This window comes from Melospiza georgiana, chromosome 1 (genome assembly GCF_028018845.1).
Source record: "Melospiza georgiana isolate bMelGeo1 chromosome 1, bMelGeo1.pri, whole genome shotgun sequence".
Taxonomy (NCBI): Eukaryota; Metazoa; Chordata; class Aves; order Passeriformes; family Passerellidae; genus Melospiza; species Melospiza georgiana.
The window spans coordinates 24,096,733-24,121,125 of record NC_080430.1 but is presented as its reverse complement, the minus strand read 5'-3'; the positions used below and the strand labels follow the sequence as shown (position 1 = coordinate 24,121,125).

General features: G+C 37.6%; 1 protein-coding gene across 2 annotated transcripts; it reads left to right on the top strand.

Moving 5' to 3' along the window:
- The first annotated feature begins 103 nt into the window (after window positions 1-103).
- PEX1 (peroxisomal biogenesis factor 1) lies at window positions 104-23,818 on the top strand. Of its 2 annotated transcripts, none has more exons than XM_058031319.1 (24): window positions 104-232; window positions 1,778-1,921; window positions 3,891-3,974; window positions 4,217-4,331; window positions 4,421-5,193; window positions 6,555-6,674; window positions 7,391-7,514; window positions 7,772-7,881; window positions 9,106-9,206; window positions 9,806-9,938; window positions 10,627-10,723; window positions 11,797-11,967; window positions 13,219-13,373; window positions 14,630-14,819; window positions 15,009-15,175; window positions 15,956-16,090; window positions 16,665-16,729; window positions 17,539-17,681; window positions 17,759-17,862; window positions 18,787-18,963; window positions 20,513-20,743; window positions 22,197-22,394; window positions 22,735-22,865; window positions 23,532-23,818. In XM_058031319.1, the coding sequence occupies exons 1-24, from the start codon at window positions 116-118 to the stop codon at window positions 23,614-23,616; spliced, it is 3,870 nt and encodes a 1,289-aa protein (XP_057887302.1). In that variant the 5' UTR covers window positions 104-115; the 3' UTR covers window positions 23,617-23,818. The 2 variants fall into 2 exon arrangements, with proteins under 2 accessions (XP_057887302.1, XP_057887294.1); XM_058031311.1 differs by having other exon boundaries at window positions 15,006-15,175.
- The last annotated feature ends 575 nt before the right edge of the window (window positions 23,819-24,393 follow it).

The following is a 24,393-nucleotide window of genomic DNA, read 5'->3' as shown; positions in this document are numbered from 1 at the left end:
TACCACTGGCCCGGGGGTGACAGGAGCATTACCCCCCGCGCCCGCCACGGGTAGGCGGGCCCGTGCGCGGGCGGAGCGGGCGCGCCGGCGGGGCTGGCCGGCAGTGGCGGCGGCCATGTGGGGCTGTGGCGACCCCGGGGGAGCCGCCGCCGCCACCATCGTCCTGAGCGGGACCCGCGACTGCTTCCTGCACCTGCCCCCCGCGCTGGCCTCGCTCCTCCGCCTGCAGCAGGTACCGGGGCGGCGCCGCTCGGGGCCCGGGCGCAGGGACACCTCTGGCAGGCCGGGAGGATTACGTGAGCGCACCCCCGCATCCTGTCACCATGGCGATACGGAGCCCTCCTCCCCTCCCTCACGACTCAGCCGGGACCCCTCACATCGGGGAACCCCTCCTTCCCTCGCCTCCTGCGTGGCCCAGTATCGTCATCAATTCCTAATAAAACGCGGGAATTTTTCTTCCCCAGCGTGGTCTGGCACTGTGGGCATCTGCGTCTCTTTCATCACTCCCTATTTCATACCAGTTTTCCCCATAACTTGCTAGCATTAAGGGAATAATGTGTAAATGTTTAATTCAGGTGGGAGAAGAGGTGACAAATCCATGCAGAATCCTCCTTTTTGCTGTACACAAATAAAATATGCCACTATAGAAAGGCACTCCCGTCATGCAGAGCCCTGCTGAAGACGCGGGGTCACCTTACACTGTAAATAACATTTCACACGTGGAAACGGGAGGACAGACACTGTATGCCTCTTGAGCCATGAACGCAGAGCTGGGTGCCAGCAGGACGGTGTGGAAAAGGGCAGGAATGAGCCCAGAAGGATGCGAGCAAAGCTCAGGAGAGCTGGCACAGCCCCCATGGCCCGAGCAGGCCTCCCTCGCATGGGTAACCTCCTGCTCTCAAGGCCAAAAAGGGCATTTCACAACAGGAACACAACATAGGCGTGTAAAACCTGCTCGTTCACCTTTGGGGTAGTCGCAGGAGGTTGGTGGAATTGGAAGAAATGCAGTATTAAATGTGAGCTTCATTTCAGCTGCGGTTTCTGAGTGTTTTACAGATCTGTCAAGAGAGAGGAGAAAGAGTGCAGTTGCTTTGAAGTCTTACAGTGTAGTTCTGCACACTGTTTATTATGGTGCTTTTGCATCCTGCTTTTGTTTAACCTGAGCTGCTAAATGAAAAGATAGAGTCTCAGAAAATGTGATAGAAATAGCACCTTAAATACTTCTCATTAGTAAAAATGTTCAAAAGGGGATAACTGAAATCAAAAGCTGAATCTAATTGCAGAAAATATTAGAAAAGTTCTTCAGTTTGACATCAAAATACATGAGCAGTTCTGAAACAGATTGATGAAATCATTTTGGTCTGAGTTAATGTGATTTTTGACTTATTCTAAGTATGTCACGGAAGCACTCTTGGAGACCATGTAAATGTTGTAATTTTTGTGAAATCAAAGTGTACGTTTATTTATTTTCCTCATTTGGGAAATGCAAACATGCGGTTACACATTTCTGTAAAATATTTTTTGATACCACATCATGCAGAAGAAAGGAAAAAGAATTAATTTTCTTACTTAAAAATAGTCCATAAAAATAGAAAGCTGTTTAAGAATTTAAACCAGCACTCAGTTCTGTGGTGAGAGCTGTGCAAACAAGGTGTAAAATCCAGATAATAGCTTTAATTCCTTTCATCTCTCTAATCAAATACGGTTTAGGTTGTCTAATAGTCGTCTCACTTAGCTGGTTTTATATCAATTTATTTTCTTTCCTTAAAACTCATAGGGCCAAGCTGTGAAAATATCCTGTGGTCATCAGCCAATATTTTTGAGCTGGATGGAAACCAGGCATCGAGGTCACCAGGGTGAAAATAATGCAGAGATTAACAGACATTTGGCAGAGAAACTTGGCATCACAGATGGAGAGCAGGTTTGAAATGCTACCTTTGTTTTCTATTTAAATAAAGAGTATATTGGAAGATAAGTGAAAAGGTAATGCTACATGAGTTAGCTAAGACCTTGTTTCGTGTATTTAGACAGTTTCTTCATTTACCTCTGCTCATGAGAAAAGTTAACTATCACGAAATGTCTCGAACATGAAAAGATTGGCTCATTAAACCATTAACATTTGCCTAAACAATGTTAGGATAGGCTTATGGGTATGTCTTTGCAGGGCTGTAACAACTATCTTCAGTAACATTAATTTTAAGAAAATACACTTTTAAGCAATTGAAAAATTTGGAATGGGAATATTTGGTTTGGACTCCTGTAATTTTAAAGTAGCTATTGACGTGCTGCATATTCTTCTTTAACTTACTTAGGGTTTAAATTTTCATCCCTTTTTCACCCCTTCACCATATATCCCTTTCTCTTTGAATAACTGTATTCACCTCTTATGCATATCTATCTATCTATCTATCCATCCATCCATCCATCTATCCATCCATCTATCCATCTATCCATCTATCCTATCTATCTATCTATCCCATCTGTCTATCTCCCTATCTCTCTGTCTCTCTACTCTTTGTACATTCATCTCTTACTCCTGAACACTCTGTTAAACTTCTCATAAATGACTCTTTCATTGACAGAAGTTAGAGATGCCCAAGAGGCAGAGTTTTCTGACATGGGACTACTAAAATCGCTAAATCAAAGGATTTTTTTCTATTACTAGGTAGACACTTAAGCAAACAAGAATAAAAAAGTACTGCCTTACACAGTATCATTGTGCAGTGTATTCATATTTGCCTATTCTCTTGTGTACAAAATTTTGTTCAACATCATAGAAGACATCAAAGAGCGTGCCTCAAAGCAGTGTGTTATCTTACTTTGTTTACTTTTTAAACATATTTTCTCTAGAAATTATGTGTCTGTCTGCATAAATTTCCAGTTTAGTAGTTGAGAAGCCAGGCATCTACCCTTTTTATTTCTAGCAACTAATAGCCTTCAACAGGAAAACAATTGACAAAGGAAACCTAAGAAAACCTCACCCAGGTATTGCTGGGAATAATCATCTGTACAATCAAATAAATACATGATTAATAAGTTTCACCATAGTTTTGGATTCAGGAGTTACATGTTTGCTGTATGACCTTATTTTTGCTGTGCTGGGGGAAAGATATTCCTCTCAATTATTGCTTCAAGCTAAGGACGTAGAGGATTTCAAAACAGATGGTTACTTTTACAAAAGGTGACCTAATGTAATTTTCTCAGAGGAGAGGTTACTAGTTTTATCTCAGGAAAAAAATTAGTGACATTTCTTTGAAAATCAATTGCAAGATGTTGTTTGCAAATTGCTTTTGTGGAGTTTTTTTTTTGTCATATGAAACCTTTGGCAAAAACTGACTTTTGAAGTCTATATTTAAAGCATTCTGAAAGACCTAAGCCACAAGAGCTTTTACCATTCCTCCTGATTCACATGATATTAAAACTGTTCTATGGAGATGGGGCTGCTTCCTATGAAACCATTCATCCATTCATTTAGGAGCTGGGCTTGCTTTTCCATTGTACTTTTTCCCTTTTTTTACAGCTGGTTCTAAATTTATGTGCAAGTGAATTAATTTTTCAATTTCATAAAATCCTGGTGACTTAAAAATAAAGATTTAAAAATGGAAAGATGGTGACGTGATCAAGGTATATTAAAAATAGATTGTTTGTTATCACCTGATAAACTCCAGATGTTTTTAATATTCATTGCTTATTGATGTCTCTGAGCCTATTGGGATCCATTTCCCATCCATTGAGCATTCATCTGCTTATGAATTACCTGGTGTCATTGGGATGGTGTTCCAAGTAGTGAAAACATACAGTGAAGGAGATGTCAATTTTCTAGTTGAAATAAAGATGGAGCTTTTATATAAAAAATAAGGAGTTAAATATTTTGGTGTTACTTTTGCCAGGTTTTTCTTGAACCCTGTTCCCATGTGTCCTCCTGTCAGCAAGTAGAAGTGGAACCACTCACAGCAGATGATTGGGAAATTCTGGTAATAAAACCCCTTCCATTGTTCATGTTCTTGTCTTACAGATGACAGAGATTCTGACTCAAGCAGTTTTTTGCACAGTGCCCCATTCCCTTCACCTCTAAGGAAATGCTAAATGTGGTAGAGTTTAGTTGTATTTTATATTTCAAATATGTGTGTTGAAAAGACACGTACGGGTTTTTTCTTCAAACAAATGTTTAAAAGATATGCAGTGTTTAATTTATAATGGTGTCACTTTTCCCCAGGAGCTGCACGCTTCCTCCCTTGAAAGCCACCTTCTGGACCAGATTCGAGTGGTGTTTCCAGGAGCCATCTTTCCTGTCTGGGTTGAGCAGCACACCCATGTTTACATCAGAATCGGTAAGCAGCGCTCAAGGCTCCCGGGGCACCTCCAGGAAGCTGCTTTGCAGGGGTAGATGCATTCATTGGCATCTTTTGCTCATACTTAGGTACACTTGTGCCACCAGCCCCATATGGGAGATTAGAGCCATGCACGGAGCTTCTGGTATGTCCCAAAACACACGGACCTGAGGAGAATATCACCAGCACACCTGCCACAGAAAGTGACATCTTGCTCAAAAATTTTGTGAAAAACAACATGGAACAAGAAGAAACATTAAAGGATCCTTTTGCCAAACAGCCTTACTTAAAGCCTGGAGCCCTTGAACAGAGTCAGACTGATTCAAACATGACGTTTGGCTCAAATGTTCTCCCAAATATATGGAATTTCATAGGGAACATTTTCTCTAATACATCTGAGCAGAAACAGAAGACTTCATGTGATAACGATGAAATGAGCGTCTTCAAAGACAAGCTGCTGAACATGATTCACATGGATTCCATTTTTAGAGTGTGTCAGTCCCAGCCTCCCAGCGTACAGAATGTATCCACCACTCATGAATTTCTGAAATGCAATGCTGTTCACATTTTTCCATGGAATTTAGAATACGTTGATTTGGATCCAAATCCTGTAGTATCTTATGGGAAAATTAACGAGCTGCTTTCCCCAAGACAGCGTCATCAAGAAGCAAAACAAAATCTGCCACTTGAAAAGCAAAATCATTTGACTAGTACACAAGACAAAAACCCTTCTAATTCTATTAGCAGCGAAGCATCCAGTGAGGGATCTGTTGTTCAAATCGTTTGGAATGGATTTGAAGACCTAAAGAGTGTCATAGAGTATGGCCATGATGGGGGAGCCCTGCATGTTGGAAGAGTTTGGGTCAGTTTGAGCACACCATATTATTTTATAATATTTTCTATTGGATAGTTGTGAACTGGCTACTTAACCTGTGGTGTTGGGCTGTAGGCTTTGTGTTAATCTCTTGAGTTTTCTAGAACCAAATACTGTTTGCTAGAGCTGTGCTTTGTACTCATTCTGGACTACATAACTTACCATCATGCTCCAAGATGTACAGTGTGCTCTGGGTTTTTGCACACTTAGCATTTTTACACCAAATGAGGAAAAGGCTTCAGCATTTCTGAAGGGAATATATGCTTTCTTCACAACCTACAGGTAGCCGTTGTACTAATGAGAAAGTGAGAGTACCTATTTACATACATTCAGTCCTTTATTATGAGAGTCTTCATCAGTTAACTCTTTGAAATGTGCATTGACCTAGGGGTCATCAAAGTCTGAAGTAATGGGATGGTGTATCCTAGTGCTGCATAATGTTTATGAGTCCTTTTATACAGTCTTTAAAATACGTATTGAAGATGAATATCCAATAACCAGCTTGTATATTTAAACTGTTCTAGTTTTCATATGTCATTTTGCCAGGTGGCACAAGTCCGGGTATGGAGACACTGATGTTTCAGCTTGTTCTGATAGAACTACTGCCTGTTCTTTCTTTCCTGGAAGCACATGTGGGATCAACAAAAACAAACCAAATGTGCTCCAAATCACCATTTGACTATTTTGACATAATATAATTCTCACCATTCACTCATTGCTGCATTAAGAATGAGAACAAGAGCCTGCAGTGGTCTTTGCTGTGAAATCTTTTGACAGACATAACAATTTTCCAAATGCCAGCTATCATAAAGTCTCTCACAGTTAAGAAATATTTATGACATGTTTTCAAATTGGTGTAAGTTTTAAAATAACAGATTGAAAAGGAGTTTCTTTAAAAGGGCCAACTGACTAGTATGATTTAGGGAGGCTGCATTTTCTGTCCCTCTGCTGCAGGGGTGCTTAGTTTTGGTCTCGTAATGGTCTCTGTATATTTACCTACCCGCGTGAAATAATTTTAATCAGCAAATGAATTAAATTGTTGTTTTTCTCCTATACTAAGAGCATTCTTGCAATGTTCTAAGAATTTCTTCTACTCCTTTTCTGAGCTTTTAAGTTTATTAAGTTAGTAGAACGTCAGCTGTTCTGAGCACTTTCGCAAATAGGACAAAAGGTAACTAGAAGTGTGCATGCAAGAGTAAGATTTGGATATCACTGTCAATGTTATAAATTCCTTCTTAATTCTCTTGAGGTTCCATTAGTGAAGAAGTTGATGTAGTATTATATATGCAATGTTATAACTAGCTTACTTTCTAATGCTTTTTTTTTTGCTTTTATTTTAAATATTTCAGATTGCCGATGGTCTGAGGAAAAAACTACATATCGAAATACATTCAACAGTCCGAATTAAGTCAGTTGAATCTATTCCTAAAATTCCTGTATCTCTTACGCTGCAACCCAAACAGAACTTAGTGAGTTGATATTACTGGTCACATACTTGTGCATATATTGGGAAACTGATAATGTTGCTCTGGTCAGACTGGGGCGGGGGGGAGTGGGAAGGAGGGCATTGTGTTTATTTGTTCTAATTTGTTAGATAATGTTCTCTATAGAAATTATTCCAAAGGATTTTTCAGGGGGTATAATTTCTTGTTTTTTCTTTTGACTATGTAAATTTAAGTTAATAGATTGCTATGGTCTACTTAAACAGAGCTTATCTGGTATTTGTATTTTGATTAATGTAATGTAAACAGGGTTCTTTTTATAGGGAAAGGGTATATGAGAAAGAGAGGGGTGCAGTGAGCACCTGAGATAAGTCTCAGGCCAATATCAGTGCATGTCTTCAGACCAGGGGTCTGAGCAGGGCCCTTGGATCTGGGAAGGCAGATAAGTAAAACAAAAATAGGTTTTTGTTGCCCTCATATCAGTGTTCTGAAGGAAAAGTCTTTAGAGGTGGTCTAATACTCAGCTGTGGCCATAGCAGGAGCTGCACAGATGTTTTCCCTAGAGCAGTTGATAGAAATGGTGTTTGCTGGCAAAATGGTGTTTTCTAAATGAGTAAAACTCTTACTTCTTCCATCTCTCTGCTGCCATAAGAGAAACAAATGCCTCATGCATTGGAAGAAAACATTTTTACTTACGAACACCTGGTTTTGTTTTATTTACCTTCTTCCATTTTCCTATTTAGCATAAAGATATACATGAAGATGATGTTAAATGTGCATTCAGTTCTTGGCTGCAGGATTCCACTACTGATGATCACCCATGGATAATGACAAGCACAGACTGTATACATCTGTCTGCTAAAGAAGGCAAGGATAATTCTGTCCTGTCTACTGTGGAATTTACTTAGCCAGTATGCCAGTTAATTTCTATGTACACCTTTTAACATAACTGATACCTCTTCATACTGAAAGTGTAAGCTTGAGTTACCCCTTAATAATGATTAATCTTTTTTAGTCTTTCATTTTTTATTCTATTATAGCAATATTCTAATCTGTCTTATCTTGTGAGGAACAAAAACTTAATGTATTTGGAGTTTTAATAGTTGTTCATTGTGTTTTTACAGGAATAGAGGAATTTGTCCTTAGTGCAGCGCATCCCATGCACATTGAAGAAAATAAATCTGAGAATATTTTTATACTGAGTCCCAGTTTGCTGCAAAAGACAAATATACAAGTAAATATCACATAGTATCAGGTATCAAGTAATTTAAATTGTTCTACTTGTTTAAAATGTATTGCATTTTGTATATATTTCAGTTTCCCTTTTAAAGTAAATAATGTCGGTCTATTCATAAAGTTATATCTGCATCCTCTATGTCATTTTGTAGCTGAAGGGCCTGCTGAAATTCCAGGCATGCCATGCTTGTCACTGAGTGTCATAAGAGTTTGTACATCAAACTCTCAGAAAAATCAGTTAGAAGAGAGGAGAGCCAGTGCTGTCCATGTTAGAACATCCTTACACTTATTTGTATATGTACCATCCTTATACATAGTTGTTCTCTCCCTTGGTAACTCACCTACCACAGTCAGCCTGCCTTTTCTCTGGTATAGTTTGTGTGCCTTCTGCTTCTTCCATATTTCATTTCTCAGGAGAATAAATATTTCTATTTAATATGAGAATTACTGCTTCCATTAGTAATTCCAGTTGATCCACTGCTCATTATTTCAGGGTTATGATTATAGGAGTAGGATAATGTTTTCTTAATTTTTAAACATAAAGTGAATTTTAGTGGAGAATTAAAAGTGTTTTTTGGCTGGTTAGAATAGAACTTGCCTGCCAAATTTAGAATTGCTGTTAAAAAAATAATAAAATGAACCTTCTTTTACTAGTACTAAACTATAAGAACTATAACAATTTCTAGAAATTGTTCAAGTGACTGAAACTAAGATGAAAGAGCAAAATGCATTTCTTAATAGCTATGTCAACATCTCCTACTAGCCTGTTCATACCTGTGAACCTCTGCAACGCCTCTTTGCCTGCCCAGCTTTCCATGCTAGCTCCCTCATGAACAAGATGGAAAAATTCATGCCAGGTGCTTTGTCAAGTTACTTTTCATCCAGTCAGATTCCTGATCAGGTTCACTATTCTGCCTCATCAGCTCTCCTGCCAGCAGGACAGGGGGGAGCTACAGGTAGGGAAAGAGATAGTGGGCTGCACAGTCTGTTATCAACAGCACTTGGCCCAAAATCTAATCTTACATTATTAAATTACTGTCAACACTAGATTGTGTTTTGAAAGTAGTTGTATCTCTTCCATTTCAACAATGCACCTTTCTTTCAGGCACAGCAAAGCATACATGCAGTGTTATCTTTGCACAAGTCCAGAAATGGCTGGTCACTCCATATCCTTCTTCTGTAGTTATATTTCATCTAAAGTCATAACTCTCCTTTTTTTTAGGTTCTTTTACATCCTCTAAGTACAAAAGCTGATGATGACAAGCAGCCACCTGTGCCTGATAGAGACAAGAACCTTCCATACCACAAACTAAGTGATTTAGGGTGAGACATTTTTGTAGGAAAAAACATGGGAGGGAATAGGAATGAGAATTAGAAAAAAATAGCATTGGTTGAAAAGCAGATTTCTTGGAAACTATGCCAGATCTAAGCAAAGCTGTGCATCTTTTGGTTTGTGTCAGTTTTTGTTGTTCTAAGTAATATGAACAGACTTCTACGTAGCAGCAAGGGACAGTGGGGTAGTTTTAGCTGGGTGTTCAAATATACAAAATTTTTAAGTTGCAGTCTGCCAATGCATGCCCTCCAGTAACTTCCACCTGTTTACTTGTTCAGCTACATTTAATAGTACGGGTCTCAGAGAACTGTAGTTCCTAAAAGTTTTGTTGCAATCATCATCTGAGGGGAGAACTGCGCAGTGCTGTGGTCCTAAGTACAAGGGAAAACAGCGGTACAGTGTAGCAAATGTGAAGGGATGGGGCAGAGGAGACATGAGAGGCTTGGAGTGTTGTGATAGCGTGCTGTCAGTGCTGGGAAAGGCAAGTGAGAGTAGTCTGTCAGCATTCTAACTCCCCCATGGTGCAAGCTTTTCTGCCTACAGAGTGTGTACTGATGCTAGGTCATTTACTGTTTCCTTTCCCCTGCAGAGGAGTGGAAAAATTAGGCACATCTTTATTTGAACACATAAGCCACAGTCTTCTGGGGCGTCCTTTATCCCAAAAGCTGGCTGCTAATGCTGTGGGACTGCGAAGTGGAGGGGTGCTTCTCACAGGAGGAAAGGTACTCACTTCTGCTTTCACCTGCAAACCCTTGCACATTGTTTTCCAGGGTTGCAAAAGTTTTCTTTGATACTTTGCACTGAAGATACTTTGTTCTGAAGAATAAAGAGCAAGCTGAAAAAAAGAGCAGTGAACTGAACAGAGATAATTCAGTAAAGTATTATCTCACACACACACTGTGCAATCTTAAAACGTGTGTGTGTGTGTATATATATACACACATAGGTTTTGAAGATTGGTACCAATGCAGTTTTAATAGGGGATTTATCTACTTTGTGTTTATATTATGATAAGCACCTCTTGTCTTTGAATTATTTGAAGAAAAATAAGCATATATTTTCTCTTGTATTGTAACATAAAATGGCAGTGGGGTTGGTACTGTTATTTTGCTGTTGCCTCTTACAGTGATCCATTTAATACCATATGCCACTGAGCCTAGCAGATGTCTTAACACTGAGCTCAGTGGAATCAGAACACTGTACTGGATGTATCCACTCTGAATTTCTTTGTTTCACTCTAGGGCTTTGGTCCCTACCAAGTGATGCAGAGACAGAATACATACTACTTTTACTGAGGAATAATAAGTGTGTGTACAGCTTCTCCAGCTTGTTGACTGGTGCATACTGTGACGAGAACCCAGAAACACATTGCCTCTGTTAATTTACTTTAGCTCACATTTATTTTTGTAGGGAAGTGGAAAGTCAACATTAGCAAAGGCCATCTGCAAGGAAGCTTTCACTAGACTGGATGCTCATGTAGAAGTAATTGATTGTAAAGCTTTAAGAGGTATGACAATAGTTTATTTTAATCTCAAATTTTTGCTGTACAATAGAGGCACAGTTATGAAGTTACTATATTTGGTCTGAATTTTTAGCATTTTTGCTGTTTTCACAAGGATGTTTGATGCCCCACAATTACTATCTTCAACAGTCTGATGAAAATACAGCTACTGTAAGTTTATTTCACATTACCATCAGTTTCTGTCCCACGTACCACCAGCAATTCAAACCATGCTTGCCATGCTAATTTCTAATTATTACAAAATAGGAAGAAGTTGCAAAAATTGAACTGTGTTTTATCGGCTGTGCTAGCTGGAGCAAATGTTTTGTTAACAAACCATTAGTGTTAAAGGATATCTGTACTCAGTGAGAGGATAACACAGGCACCAAAGAAGGATCAAATGACCAACTGAAACCTGATTTATGGGGGCATATTTACTAACCTAGTGTGTTTGGCATTAGGCATCTAACACTCATGATTAGAGATGATGAGATGACTCCTTAGGCTTTGTGAGTTCAAAAGAATTATTTTACGCAAAGATGGAAGAGCACAAAGGAGGCATTTTTCTGCTCTTGCATTTCACTGGCTTTTCTAAATAGTCTTGCTGTTACAAGGGCAGAAAATACTCAACTGTTTTCTTACAGAGCCCTTATATTTCCTCACTTACTCTTTTTGCTTAAATCACTACTTAAGCTGGAGCTCCTTGCACCAGAGAAAAGGGGAAAGATTGATGATGAGCTAGGTCCTTTGCTCTGGAAAATTCTTCCAATTGCAGGATTCTTTAGTAGCTATTTTAGAATGCTGCTGATACTTCTCTGGTTTTGACTGTCTGGAAATTAGACTTGTAGGCTTCTATAGTGGTTAGTAAAAGATGATTAATTTCATTTTAGCTTGTGTGGAGCCTTCTAGTACTTTTTTGATTGAAGGTTTGGACTCTTTTCTTTAGTGATTGTTGATTCTGGTTTAATCTTGGTATCTGGATTTATAGATGTGGAGTCAGAATAGACAAAATAAAACAAGATGTAGTCACTGATTTTTTTCCTGATATTTTGTGTCATTCTAATAGTATTTTGTTTTAGGAAAAAGATTAGTAAACATAAGGAAACATGTGGAAGAAGCTTTTTTAGAGGCAGCATGGAGACAACCATCCATTCTCCTGATGGATGATCTTGATCATATTGTCGGAGTACCTTCTACACCCGAGCATGAGAACAGCCCTGAAACTGTTCAGAGCAATAGACTTGCTTATGGTATGTTCTACCTTTGTCTAGATAGAAATACAATGCAAGTTAGAATTTCTTACCACTTGAGTTGTACTGTCCTACCTGAACAATTCTGTCTGTATCATTATTGCCTCTGGACCATGTGATATTCAGGCAGAGACTCACAAATTATGGTATGCAGGCATTTGTTGATCCCTAGCTGAATCAAAATAATGCACTCTGGATCTTGGGGTTGTCCTTGCCAATGTGCATCCACCACTGCTGCTGGTAATGCCTGTTGTCAGTACCACTGCCAGTGCTTGAGGCTTCTCTGTTCCTTTTTTTATTACTTATACAGCCAGATAGTTGCAGTTGAGTACAAACTGCAGCTAAACCTTTAACTGATCATTTCTGATAAATCAATTTTTTGTTTTCCATAATTGTTGTTTATAATTACAGTGATATATCAATTTGATACTTACTTGAGAACCAGCTCATTTTAGATGAGTACCTTCTTTATCATCCTATTTAGTATACATTGTAGAACTTCTGTCCTGTTTTACAATGTATCAAATCACAAATGTTAAAAACAAGATGATCAGTTGTAGTTTGACATCCTGTATAAGGTTCCCTTTTATTCCTGAAAGTCTAGGCAATGCTGAGTTGCAAATTAAATCTAAATAACCAAGATTAATAAACCCATAGCCTTCCATTTCTTAGCTCAGTTTGAGGGAGTTAGAATAATTTTTACTGAAATACTTCTGAAATTCAGAAAATCTTACTATAATTTCTTCCTAAAAATGTGCTAAGTTACATGCAGAATTGTTTGGTTTTCTTATTACTTTTGCTTAAAGGTGTAATGCGTACAACAGAGCTTTAGAGTTTTAAAGATTTTTTTCTTAATCATCTACCTTGCATCCTTATTTTTTTTTTTTTTACTTTTATGTAATACCTTTCTCTTGGAGTGCTTATTTTCTAGGCTTAAATCTGGGTTTTTTTCCTATAAGTTTTTTTTTGTTTGCATGGAGGGAGTAATAGCACACAAAAGTAGATACCATCAGTGACATTACAAAATCAGCTTTTTAAAAGCACTTCTGATGGCATTTTCTTAATGGACTGTGCTGTCCTAGAGAGAATGACTTTTTCTTTTTTATTTTTTTGTTTAAAAAACAACTGTAAACATGGGAATAAAAATGATATGTTACAAAGCTGTTGTATTTTGTTGTACTAATGCTGCTCTCCAGGTTAGGGTTATTTTTGTTCTTTTGCAATTCATGGAGCAATTTCTTCTGTGTTTAGTTTTGAAAGATCTGATGAAAGAAGTTATTTCCATGGGGAGTTTGATTGCATTAATTGCCACGAGTCAGTCTGAACATTCCCTTCATCCTTCCCTGGTTTCAGCACAAGGAACTCATGTATTTCAGTGCTTCAAATGTATCCAATCTCCAGATCAGGTAAATTCAAGTAAAAATGCTTAAAATGTTGTTTGCCTTCCCAGAAACCTCAAGTATGATGCTGGAACAGCTGCAAAAATAGTAGGTTATGTCTGAAGATGTGAAAAAAAATCTGGAAATCTTAGAAGTTCTTTCGTGATACTTAAGTACCTCATCATCTGTCATTATAAAGTTAAAAAAAGAGTAATCCAGTAAAAACTCAGAGTTGGCCCCACTCTTCAGTGGTAAGAGAAGGGTGTATTCAGAGGATGTTTCAGTTCAACATGAGGCAAGTCAGGTTGTCTAACACAGGTGAGATATGCACGTCTCCTTGTTACCTCCAAGGGGATGCTGAAGGAGCAGCTTTGTAAAACATGTAAGTCATCAAGTTAGAGATATGAAGTTAAATGTGTGGTTTTTCACAGCTCAGTGAAATAAGGATGTCCCTAGCACATGCATTTTAAAATTGTTATTAAAACTAAATGTTAATTTGATGGGACAGATTTAGGTTTGTTTCCATATTAATACTATTCCTCTAATTTTGAACATAGTCTAGTTTAAAAAAAATGGATAAAGAGAAGAATGAAAAGTATTAACTTTCATGCAGGAGAAAGCAGATACTTTGAAACCCTCATCCCCTAATGACTCATTTGTATTTAGCCTGAGTTGTTCCTGTCTGTGTGTCTTCAGTCACAGGCCAGCTGTTAAAAGCCACTGAGGAGGGGATGCTGTGTTAGATGCAGTTTAACTTCTTCCACTTCCTGCAAGTCTGCTTTTATTGTTTTTAATGCTAATACTGAAATAAGGATGAGTCAAGATCTCAAAAGATACCAAAAAGATACCATATTATTTGAAGTTTTTTTATCTAGCACAATATATTGTATCTCAAACATATTCTTTGCTCATGCTGTCATAAATAAAAATATTCTTTTTCCTGTGAAACAGAAAAAAAGGATGTAAAACAGTAGAATCTGAGGAGGGAGGGATGTTTCATTATTAATGTTGAATTTAAAGTAGCTCTGGTGAGGTGAATATTTATAGTTACAAAATGGGTGAATTTATTGAAGTGCACCTGAAGCACTAGCATTTGTTTATATTTCTTAGGTTTGGTTATTTAAAGGGTTGGTGTTGTGCAAATATTTAAGGAAATTTTAGTAAGTCATACCTGTTTACTCTTTGAATTCCTGACCTCCATATAAAAACTCAATAAAAAACTCAATAAAAAAACTCCATACAGTAAACTCAATACACATTTCCTGCACAATTCTGTTTTTCAGAAGCAAAGATATGAAGTGCTGTATTCCATAATAAAGAAGAAACTGAATTCTGATCCAAAGGACTTCTCTGATCTTGACCTCCAGTGTATTGCAAAGGAAACAGAAGGTTTTGTTGCTAGAGATTTTACTATGCTGGTGGATCGTGCCATTCATACCTGTGCTTCTAACCAGAATGCATCAGATAATGGTGGTATGTTGGCAACAAATCTCTTAATTCATAGTCTTACTTCTGTTTTCCAGAATGCAGAAAGAAACCCCCAGGTTTTATATTTTATGTTTAATGTTTCTTTAATTGTTGCATATTGTAAGGAGTTTGTTACTGGCAGCCTGTTTGTTTGGGATTTTTTCAGGATTTTTTTTCTTTGTTTTTTTAAAGCAGCATTGAACCTGTCAACTGTGGATTTTCAGACAGCTCTAAAAGATTTTACTCCATTAGCTCTGAGAAATGTCAACCTTCATAAACCTAAAGACCTTGGCTGGGACAGGATTGGTGGCTTAAAAGATGTGAAGCAAATGCTCAGGGATACCATTCTGTTACCTGTAAAGGTACTAAGTTCCTTTAAATTAGTTACTTGAATTTTGCACGTAATGTTAGTAGGGAAGAATTATTTTTTAAGGTTTGGAAAGTGTTGGATAGAAAGATGACAGGCATGATTTTGTAGCTTTCCAATCTTCAACTATCTTCAGCTACTGGAAAACACTTTCTCCTTCACCTTCTCTCTTCCAGATAGAAAAGACAATGGCAGAGCTTTACTACAGAGCAAGTGTTCTCTACAGTATTGGAGTATTGCCATACTTGCTTGCAGGGCTTGTGATTGGGCTCTGTAAAGACAACATTTCCAGCTGGTTTCTACAGTGCTTTTGCTAGAGGAGTATTTTCTTTCAGATGAATGCCAGTCCATCAGTCTCATTTTACTTTGGCCTTTCTGCCTTGCTTAAAACTTGAATGTTGAGATGAGCCACTGATCATTGACTCTTCAGAGAAATGACTGAATGGTGTATTTGATCATATCATTCAGTAATTAAAATAGAAATTTAGAGCTACTAGTATGGAGAATGTAAAGCTCTAGTCCACCCCTATTCTGACCTGTTTTACTTGGTAGAAAATCCCACTTATTTGTATTTTAGGTACCTGTTACACCTAGGAATCTAGTTCAGCCCCATGTAAACTAAAAGCAGTCCAAATGAGCTCTTGGGATAATACTGGGGATATAATAAATCAGATGCATTCTGTTTAGACAAAAATCATCACTGGCCAATGATGTTACAGTACATTACAGAATACTTGTTTATTTTAAAATATATCACATTGAAACTCTTTTCCAGTATCCAGAATTATTTGCAAACCTGCCCATACGGCAGAGATCAGGAGTTTTGCTGTACGGAGCACCTGGAACAGGAAAAACACTGTTGGCAGGAGTGGTTGCAAGAGAGAGTGGAATGAATTTCATCAGCATCAAGGTAGCAACAGTTTAAGCTTAATTGATTCATTTTATTAACTGAGTTAAATAACTTTACATAATACCTGAAACTGTGTGCTTGTGAGGGCAAAATACCACAGTTAGCAAGTAACATATAAGTGAGTCTCTGGATATCTGATTCCTGGAACTTCACAGTTTTATTACTGAGATTTTTTTTTTTTGTATACTTATTCATTAGGCAGAATTATAAAATTTAATTAGGTGTTCTTAGTTTCTCGTTTTTTTTTTAAAAAGATCCCAGATTTTGATTCTACTGGACAATGAAATTGAGCAATATATTTTAAACATTTTTAAATACAGTATAAACCTTTGCCTTGAGATAATGTAACACATGTTCTGTTACGGTACAACAATGGAAATTACTTTTAAATAAGTTGAAATGCTTGACAAATTCTTCTGGATTATCTAGACCCCTTGGCTCTTCTGTTCAGAGATGACACTGTCTTGGTTGCAAGAAAATTCAGTCTAGTACACAAAGTATATGCTGATGTTGGATTACAAATTAAAACTAAGAAACATGTCATGAGTATTGTTTTCTGATTATATCTTTTTAGGGACCAGAACTGCTCAGCAAATACATTGGAGCAAGTGAACAAGCAGTTCGAGATATATTTAACAGGTTTGTTTTGTAAAGATTTGTGAGCTATACATTTCACTTGTTGAAGCAGAAATAAATAATTTTGTTGTCTAAGGAGGCATCAGATCATAAAAGCATCTGAAATAATCAGTTGTGCTCAACCAGATGGGTGTGTCTTGGCAGGTTCAACCTGGCCATCATTGTTAAAGAACTGCCCATTTTCTGCACAGTGAGGAATGTGCTTTTGAAGGTGAACTCCCAGTTCTCTCCAGCTGCAGTTCATTGGTTCACATCATAGAGTTATCTTGGAAAACACATCCTGAAATCCTTTCAGAAGTTTCCAGAAGACAGTACAGTTGACTGTACTCCATGTAGTAATGCACACTCAATACCTAGGGTCATATTAAACTTGGTATTGAAGCCCTCAATGCCAGTAATTCTTTTTTACAGATGTGCTCTTACTGGCCCTCAGTGCTCCCTGATTCCAACATATCCTACATAGCCTCTGCTTCTCAACTTATCATGTAGCAGTCTTTTTGTTAGCTGTCTGTAAGCCAAGAACTCATCTGCAGTGATTGAATTTTAGAGCTTTCATGTATATTAATATGACAGTTGAGCACTTAGAAATGATAAAGTGAGTGCTAAGTATGTCATAAAAATGAGCAGTGATTCTATTGCAGCCCAGTTTTCAGAACCTCCTAAATTTTACAAAAAGCAGATTTTCTATTCTATCATTAAATACAACTGTTCTCTGAAGCAAAAAGCGATTACCTTCAATATTTCTAAGCAATTCTACCAGTGAATGAAACTTTAACAGAAAAATAACTATTGCTCATTTTTTTTCCTTTTAGAGCTCAGGCAGCTAAGCCTTGTATTGTTTTCTTTGATGAGTTTGATTCTATTGCTCCTCGCCGAGGCCACGACAACACAGGAGTCACTGACAGAGTGGTTAACCAGCTGTTGACTCAGTTAGATGGTGTGGAAGGCCTGCAAGGTACCAGTTCACCTGTGTGCTCCTTTTCATGCAGAAATTAAGCAGATATTAATGGCATTTTTCTGCACTTTTCTAAGGAGTTTATGTGCTAGCTGCTACCAGTCGCCCGGATTTGATTGACCCTGCTTTGTTAAGGCCAGGTCGACTGGATAAATGCCTGTACTGTCCACCTCCTGATCAGGTGAGGAAACAATTCCACATGAGAGGCAAGGAAAAAAACAGACTAATGGGTTTTATTCTCCTTTTCTTTATATGTAGTAGCATTTCAAACTTGGAAAAAGCTGATTTACCAGCTCCAGTTACACAACAGAATAAATTGACTGATTTTAGTGTCAGTGTGTTCACATAAAACTAGGGAAAGAAAAGGCTGTTTACCACAGTCTTCTGGATCAAATCATATCCTGTGGATCTTTCTGATTTAAAAAAAATATTAAAAAATAGAGAAATAATTTGCAGAAAGAAACTGGACACAGTGTAGTGTGTATAATGTTCTCCACCTTACTCTGAAGTATGAATCCAGTGGATTTGCCATTTGCTTAAACCATAGCCAGTCCTCAGAGGTTGTACAATGTGTGTCCCTGATTCCACATTTTATGAGAAAACATTAATGCTACTTATTTCCAGATTAGTTCATACATTTGATAAATACCACCACATCATTTCATTCCAAAACACATATGATCATCCTGTGCCTTCTTTTTCGTTTCTTTTTCTCTTTTTTTCTTTTTTTCTTTTTTTTCCCTTTTTTTTCCCCCTTTTTTCTGTTTTAAAGTTCTGGTTTAGAGTAAGATCATTCAGATAAACAGAAGCATTTCACTTTCATCATACTTTTCTTTACAAAAGGACATATGAGGAGCACAGCTCACCTTCATATTTTTATATATTTCAGATATAAAATCCCAGATATTGACTCAAAACATTAGAGAAACATATTCTCTGTGTACTGCATTCTAGTATCTTTCTAGTATTAAGGCAGTATCTTCTTGAAAAAAGATCCTTCCTCCCTCAGAGAGGAAGTGGCTGTGACAGGGCCAAAGCACCATCTAGCAGTCAGGACAAGGAAAATAACAGGTTGCTTTACTGACATTTTTTTCCTTTTTTTCAGAATTCACGCTATGAAATCTTAAAAGCTCTCAGTCATTCCTTGTCTTTGGCAAATGATGTGGACTTTCAGGATGTGGCAGCAAAAACAGAACAGTTCACCGGGGCTGACCTAAAAGCTTTATTGTACAACGCCCAATTAGAGGCAATCCATACCAATTTAAATTTAGGTTTAACACAGGTAAATAAAACTAATATAAAAGAAATCTCTCCTGTTTATTTTTATGTTGATATGTTTGAAAGAGTTAATTGTATCAATGGGAATTTTTAGCTAAATTATATTTTCTTATATTTTTATACAGAGGATTAACATTTTAAAATGTTTGCAGAAAAATACAAGAATAATGTAATGAATTGGTTTAAATACTTCTTAAACACAAGGTTGTTCTCATTTAATGATAGGTATTTATTGTTAAATAGATATATGTAAGCCCAAATGTGTTCATCACTGTTGTGAGGAGGGATTGACAGGAGGGATCCTGCACTGAATTTCTTAGGAGCAGATAGCAAATTCAGTTTTGAGATGGCACATTTTAGATGATGAAGGAAATGGGAAATTAGTGGATTTTGGGGAGTTGTTCCAGCAGATGGGTTTGACTGAGGTCAGGAGAGAAGTGGCAAGAGGATGGCAATGCTGAAATGGCCAACTCTGCCTCTTCTTGCAGGTACCAGCTAGTACTTGAACTTCCAAAATACAGGGTTCCACCCTTGGTTTGTATCTCTCATGTGACTCACTGGCAGATCCTCCCTCTCTTAGCCTCTGTTCAGCCACCTGTGTTCTGTGTTCATGTTTTTAATGCCTGTCCTCTGGTTCTAGCTGGAAAGGAGCAGGCATGGCCTCCACTACTCTGTGGCCAAAGGGAAGGGTTGGGTCAGGGGTGCACAGTGAAGGAGACCCTCTTGAATTCTTTTTGCCCTAGCTGTTACCAAGGAATTGGGCTCTGAGGATGTGACTCTTTAGTATTGAGAGCATCTTCCCTAACACTCCCTTCACTTGTAGCATCAGTAAGTAGTTGATACCTCATGATTATCCATCACAGGAAGAGATTGTTGTCTCAAGCAGTGGTGTCCAGAGAGGTGTGCACACACCCCAGAGAAAGCACAAGGCAGTCCAGTGATGTGCAGGAGGAAGATATTAGAACTTCAGTGGTACATGTATAATTTAAAAATAACATCCATTTGCTTGGTAGAGTGCACTCAGAAATTTTTGACTGATAAAGACCATCAGAGAGGTTTGCAGGCATCAGTTTAAAGCAGCAGTTCTGATTTCCACATCAGCATTTAAAGTTGGCTGTAGACTAAAAACGAGTACTGCAGTTAGGCTCTATAAAAGTAGACTCACTTCAGCCTCCTAGAGCATTTTACACAAGATACTCATTTGTTTGGCAGGTAAAGTAGAGACAGAAGTGGTGCAGTTCTACAACACAGCACATGAATGAAGTTTCCCAATGCTTGCTCTTACTGAGAGTGTGAGGCAGTGGAAACAATAAAACCTTAAAATTACCTCCTGAAACTTTTTTTCTAGCATGAAGACAGAAAATTCTTAAAGGTATTAGATTTTCTCAGCAAAATATTTAGAAATATACTCCTAGAGAAAGATAGATTACTACTAGAGTCAAATGTAAATTGATGCTCTCATTTGCACTCATTTGTATATCAAATCTTTTCATGTATTTCTGATTATAGTTTGTTATGAGTTAACTCTCGTAATGTTCTGGTTTTTGTTACAGGATTTTGGATCTAGTTCTGATAGTGACTTCAGTCTCTCTTCCATGGTTTTTCTAAACCACAGCAGTGGCTCAGAGGATTCAGCAACAGATGGAGAAGTAGGGCTAGAGCACTCTCTTGTTTCTTTAGATATGTCTGACTTGCTTCCTGAAGATCCGAGGTCCAACATGTATCGTCTTTATTTTGGAAGCTCTTATGAATCAGAGCTGGGGAATGGAACTCCTTCAGAATTGGTAAATTACTCACTTAATGTTTTGAATTTTCTAAATATTATTAGTTGAGAAACAGAAAAAACATACTGTTTGCCTGGTTCTGTTTATAAATACAATTGTGTTGCTTTGACCTTCAGACTGTCTTCAGATTATACTTAGTAGTCCACAGTGAGGAAGGGGATGGAAGGCCGTGATCTGAGAAAATACAATATGGACTTCTCTGCAACCTTGCAGGAGTTTCAAATCAAAATCACAAAATACTGCTCAATACCCTATAATTAAGCAAATTGCATTCATGTTAGATTTTACTCTCTGGTCAAATGGCTTGTTCCCTTCCGAAGTTCTTCCAAACACTAAAATAAATTCGCGACTTTTTGGAGGTTGGTTTGTTTGTTTTTTCTTTAACTTAGTTTCATTACTAAAGAGTGACAACCCAGCTTTCAAGAGTTAAGTTACAGTCTCAAGAATCAATGAACCTTCTTCGATTCCCAATAAAATGTACATTAATAGAATAGTCAGACCATGGAATTGTGAAAAAGAACAGAACTAAACCTTAACATCTATCATTGTCTTTAACCAGAATTCCTGGTGTTGCATCATGTTGCACATAAAGCAGCAGTTCTCTGGCCAGTTTGCAGGTAGGGATGTGCAGGTTGGCTGCCCAGCACCTGCACAGTGATCAGCTCATCTCTTGGCTGGCAGGTCAGCAAAACAGGGTATGCTGCCTCTGAGCTCCTTACAGCGAGCACACAATTTCAGAGTTTGTGTGTGATCTGTAGGAAACTCTTTTTCAAAATTAATTTCAATTGTTGTAGAACTGTTACTACAAGTGGTAATCAAAGTTCTTAGTCTCTTGTTTTCAAAACTATCTTGCATTGATTCTTAAAGCCAAAAATAACTTTGACATTAGAGAACTACTGACTGCGAAGGTGCTTTGGTGTATTTTATCTTGCGTTATGGGTGATAGTGTTCGATTAATGTAACTTTAAAGACTTAGTTTCCTCTGACTGTGAAAATTCTTCAGCAAGGATTCCTCACAAGGACTTTGACCTCTTGAAGTTGTTGAATTAGAAAGGGACTTAGTTATCAAATGCACAGGGAATTTGGAGGTGATGAATATTTAAATTCCAAAACTACTCGTCCAGATTTCAGAACCACTGATTTTCCTAAGTAATTAAAGCAATGGACTTTGCAGACTTTTATTCTTTTTCAGATGGGCCATTACAAAAACAGTTACATAATTTCCAGATGTGAAACACTTCATTTTCAAATATAGCCTTTTGCCCAAACCCTTTGTCATATTAACTTAAATCTTTCTGTTAAAAAAATTTCATATGTAATATATTTTAAAGAGAAAGTACTCTTTTTGCTAGTGGAGGCAAGCTTATATTGAATTGTAGGCTAATTCCTAATAATGGAGTTGCTCCTTTGGGTCCATAATGAGTTAATGTATTTCCTCTTGTGATCAATTTAGAGCTCTTTGTGTTTTTCTGGTCCGAACTCCATGACTTACGACTTCACCAGCATCACTCAGAGAGATGTTGCATCCTCACAGCCTGCAATGCTTAGAACAACTTCTCAAGAAGGCTCCCTGGAGAACCAGGAGCAGCAAGCAGAGCACCTGAGGACAGAAATCAATGCTAGCAAGGCCAATTACAGAAGCAAGAATGGAGTATGACACTTTTAAAAATCATTATTTAGTCTTAATGCTTTTCTGTTGTTTTTCCACACTTCTTGGTATTTCAGTAAATAATTTCTGCAATAATATTAAATACTGTGTAATGAAAGTAGCAAAGATAAGTGATACTTAATTTGAGGAAAATAAGCCAGATGTTAGCATTCATGTAATTCAACAGTTATTTCTGTTATTTATTAATATGGAGGGGGGAAAGTTGTAACTGTTTTTTAATGCATTTGTCTGTACATGTAATGGGAGGTTCCATAGTTAATGATATCGATGGCACTGTGTTTCTGTAGAAATTTTTCATTGTCTGCTCATGGCTCTTTTCAAGGAGGACAGCACCCTTAATCAGTCAATGCTTCCCAAGACCACTGTGACTATCACCCAGTCTCACCTGATGACTGCTCTGCAGGGAATGAGACCATCCATTAGTCAGGATGACTGGAAGCATTTTACTGAACTGTAAGTATTTTTTTTTTCTTAATTTTGAATTCAGTGGAGATGTGGTCTTACCACATTCCTTGTACATCAGAAACACAATAGTTTTAAATAAATGTGGGGACTGGCAGCAGATAGCTGATAGCTTTTGACAGCAGTTTTTTAAGTATTAAGTTCCATAGTGAGAAAGGGCAACTATTTTACCAGTGAATTGTCTTATTCATGTAAGACCTAGAAATAACAGACCAGGACCCCCTGATGTTATCTTAAGAGCTATAACAGTGCAAAGAGGATCTTTAGGTTCTAGGTCTTTCCTGCTTCCACTTAGTAGTAGCTCCTTGTATTTTCATATGGCTGGAGTTTGGCCCTCTGTAGTGGTCTTTGTAACTGCTTTGTTTGGGAAACGCAATAATCTGTAGAAGTATAAACATATTGAATAGGAGAATGTGTCTCCTTGGACTTGGAGACAAAAAGCTGGGAAAAAAACCAAGGGAAGCAGGGCAGAGAGTTCTCTGAGTTAGGTGTGTGGGTGATAACTCTCCAGGTCCCCAGGTCTGAGGAGACAGGTACTTTTCATTTCCTTAAACATCTGGAGTTCTGTGGTGCATTAATGTGCATCTGAAGAGGCAGACACAAAACCCACATTTCATAAGAACTTGCTAATGTCTTTTTTTTGTTGTTTATTTCCAGGTATGATAATTTTCAGAATCCCAAGAAGAGGAAAGTACAGATTGGTGCAACATTCAGACCAGGACAAAAAATGACTCTAGCTTAGTGATTTGTATTTGCTTAAAATTGCTAAACTGGAACTGGAAATGACAGATGTGATTAAATCAGATTATTTATATTCATATAGATTTATTAATGCAGCAGTTGGAGATAAGTTTCTTTTACACTAATATGCTGTAAAATTATGTCACATTTTATTTTGAAGAAAATTGTCGTCCTTTAGATTGATATTAAATTTTTTGAGAACATTGGTTATGTTCTGTCCACTTCTTTATCATATAAACTTTTAAATTTTGTTTTTTATCAATTTACTTGACACAGTCTAACAATGATTTCCTGTCCCTGCTTACTCCCTCACAACAAATAGAATCTGGTCAAATAGACTGTAATATTAATGGGGGATATTTTTTAAAATAGTCTATAAAGCCATTCTCTAAGGACCTTTGGAGAGGTGGTACTTCATAGATAAAGGTGGTACTTCATGTGTATATTAGCAGGCAACCAGACTAATATTTCCAGAATATACTTTTACAACTATAGCAGGAAAAAACAGAGCAAGGTACTTGCATCTTGTTTTCTGCCACTGTTTGTTAATCAGAAGAATACCAAATTGCATTTCACAGCACCTGCACCTTCTTACCCCTACTTTTTTTTTTCCCAGAGACCACTAAAAATATTTTGGATGCTTGGAAGCTTTCTAATGTTATATCTGAAATTTTTCACAACTCTTGACTTCTGTGGAGATTGTTAGAGAGTTGTGTTCTTTAACTGACACATGGATAACCAGGTCTTAACACAAGGAGGAAAGAAAACTAGAGATGTT

Bases quoted from the DNA above. Each gene is read 5' to 3' on its own strand.
- PEX1 (XM_058031311.1), top strand. From the start codon at position 116: ATGTGGGGCTGTGGCGACCCCGGGGGAGCCGCCGCCGCCACCATCGTC. The intron at 18,964-20,512 runs GTAAATAAAACT...TTTTTGTTACAG, and splicing joins TAAATTTAGGTTTAACACAG to GATTTTGGATCTAGTTCTGA. The intron at 22,395-22,734 runs GTATGACACTTT...GCTCTTTTCAAG, and splicing joins ATTACAGAAGCAAGAATGGA to GAGGACAGCACCCTTAATCA.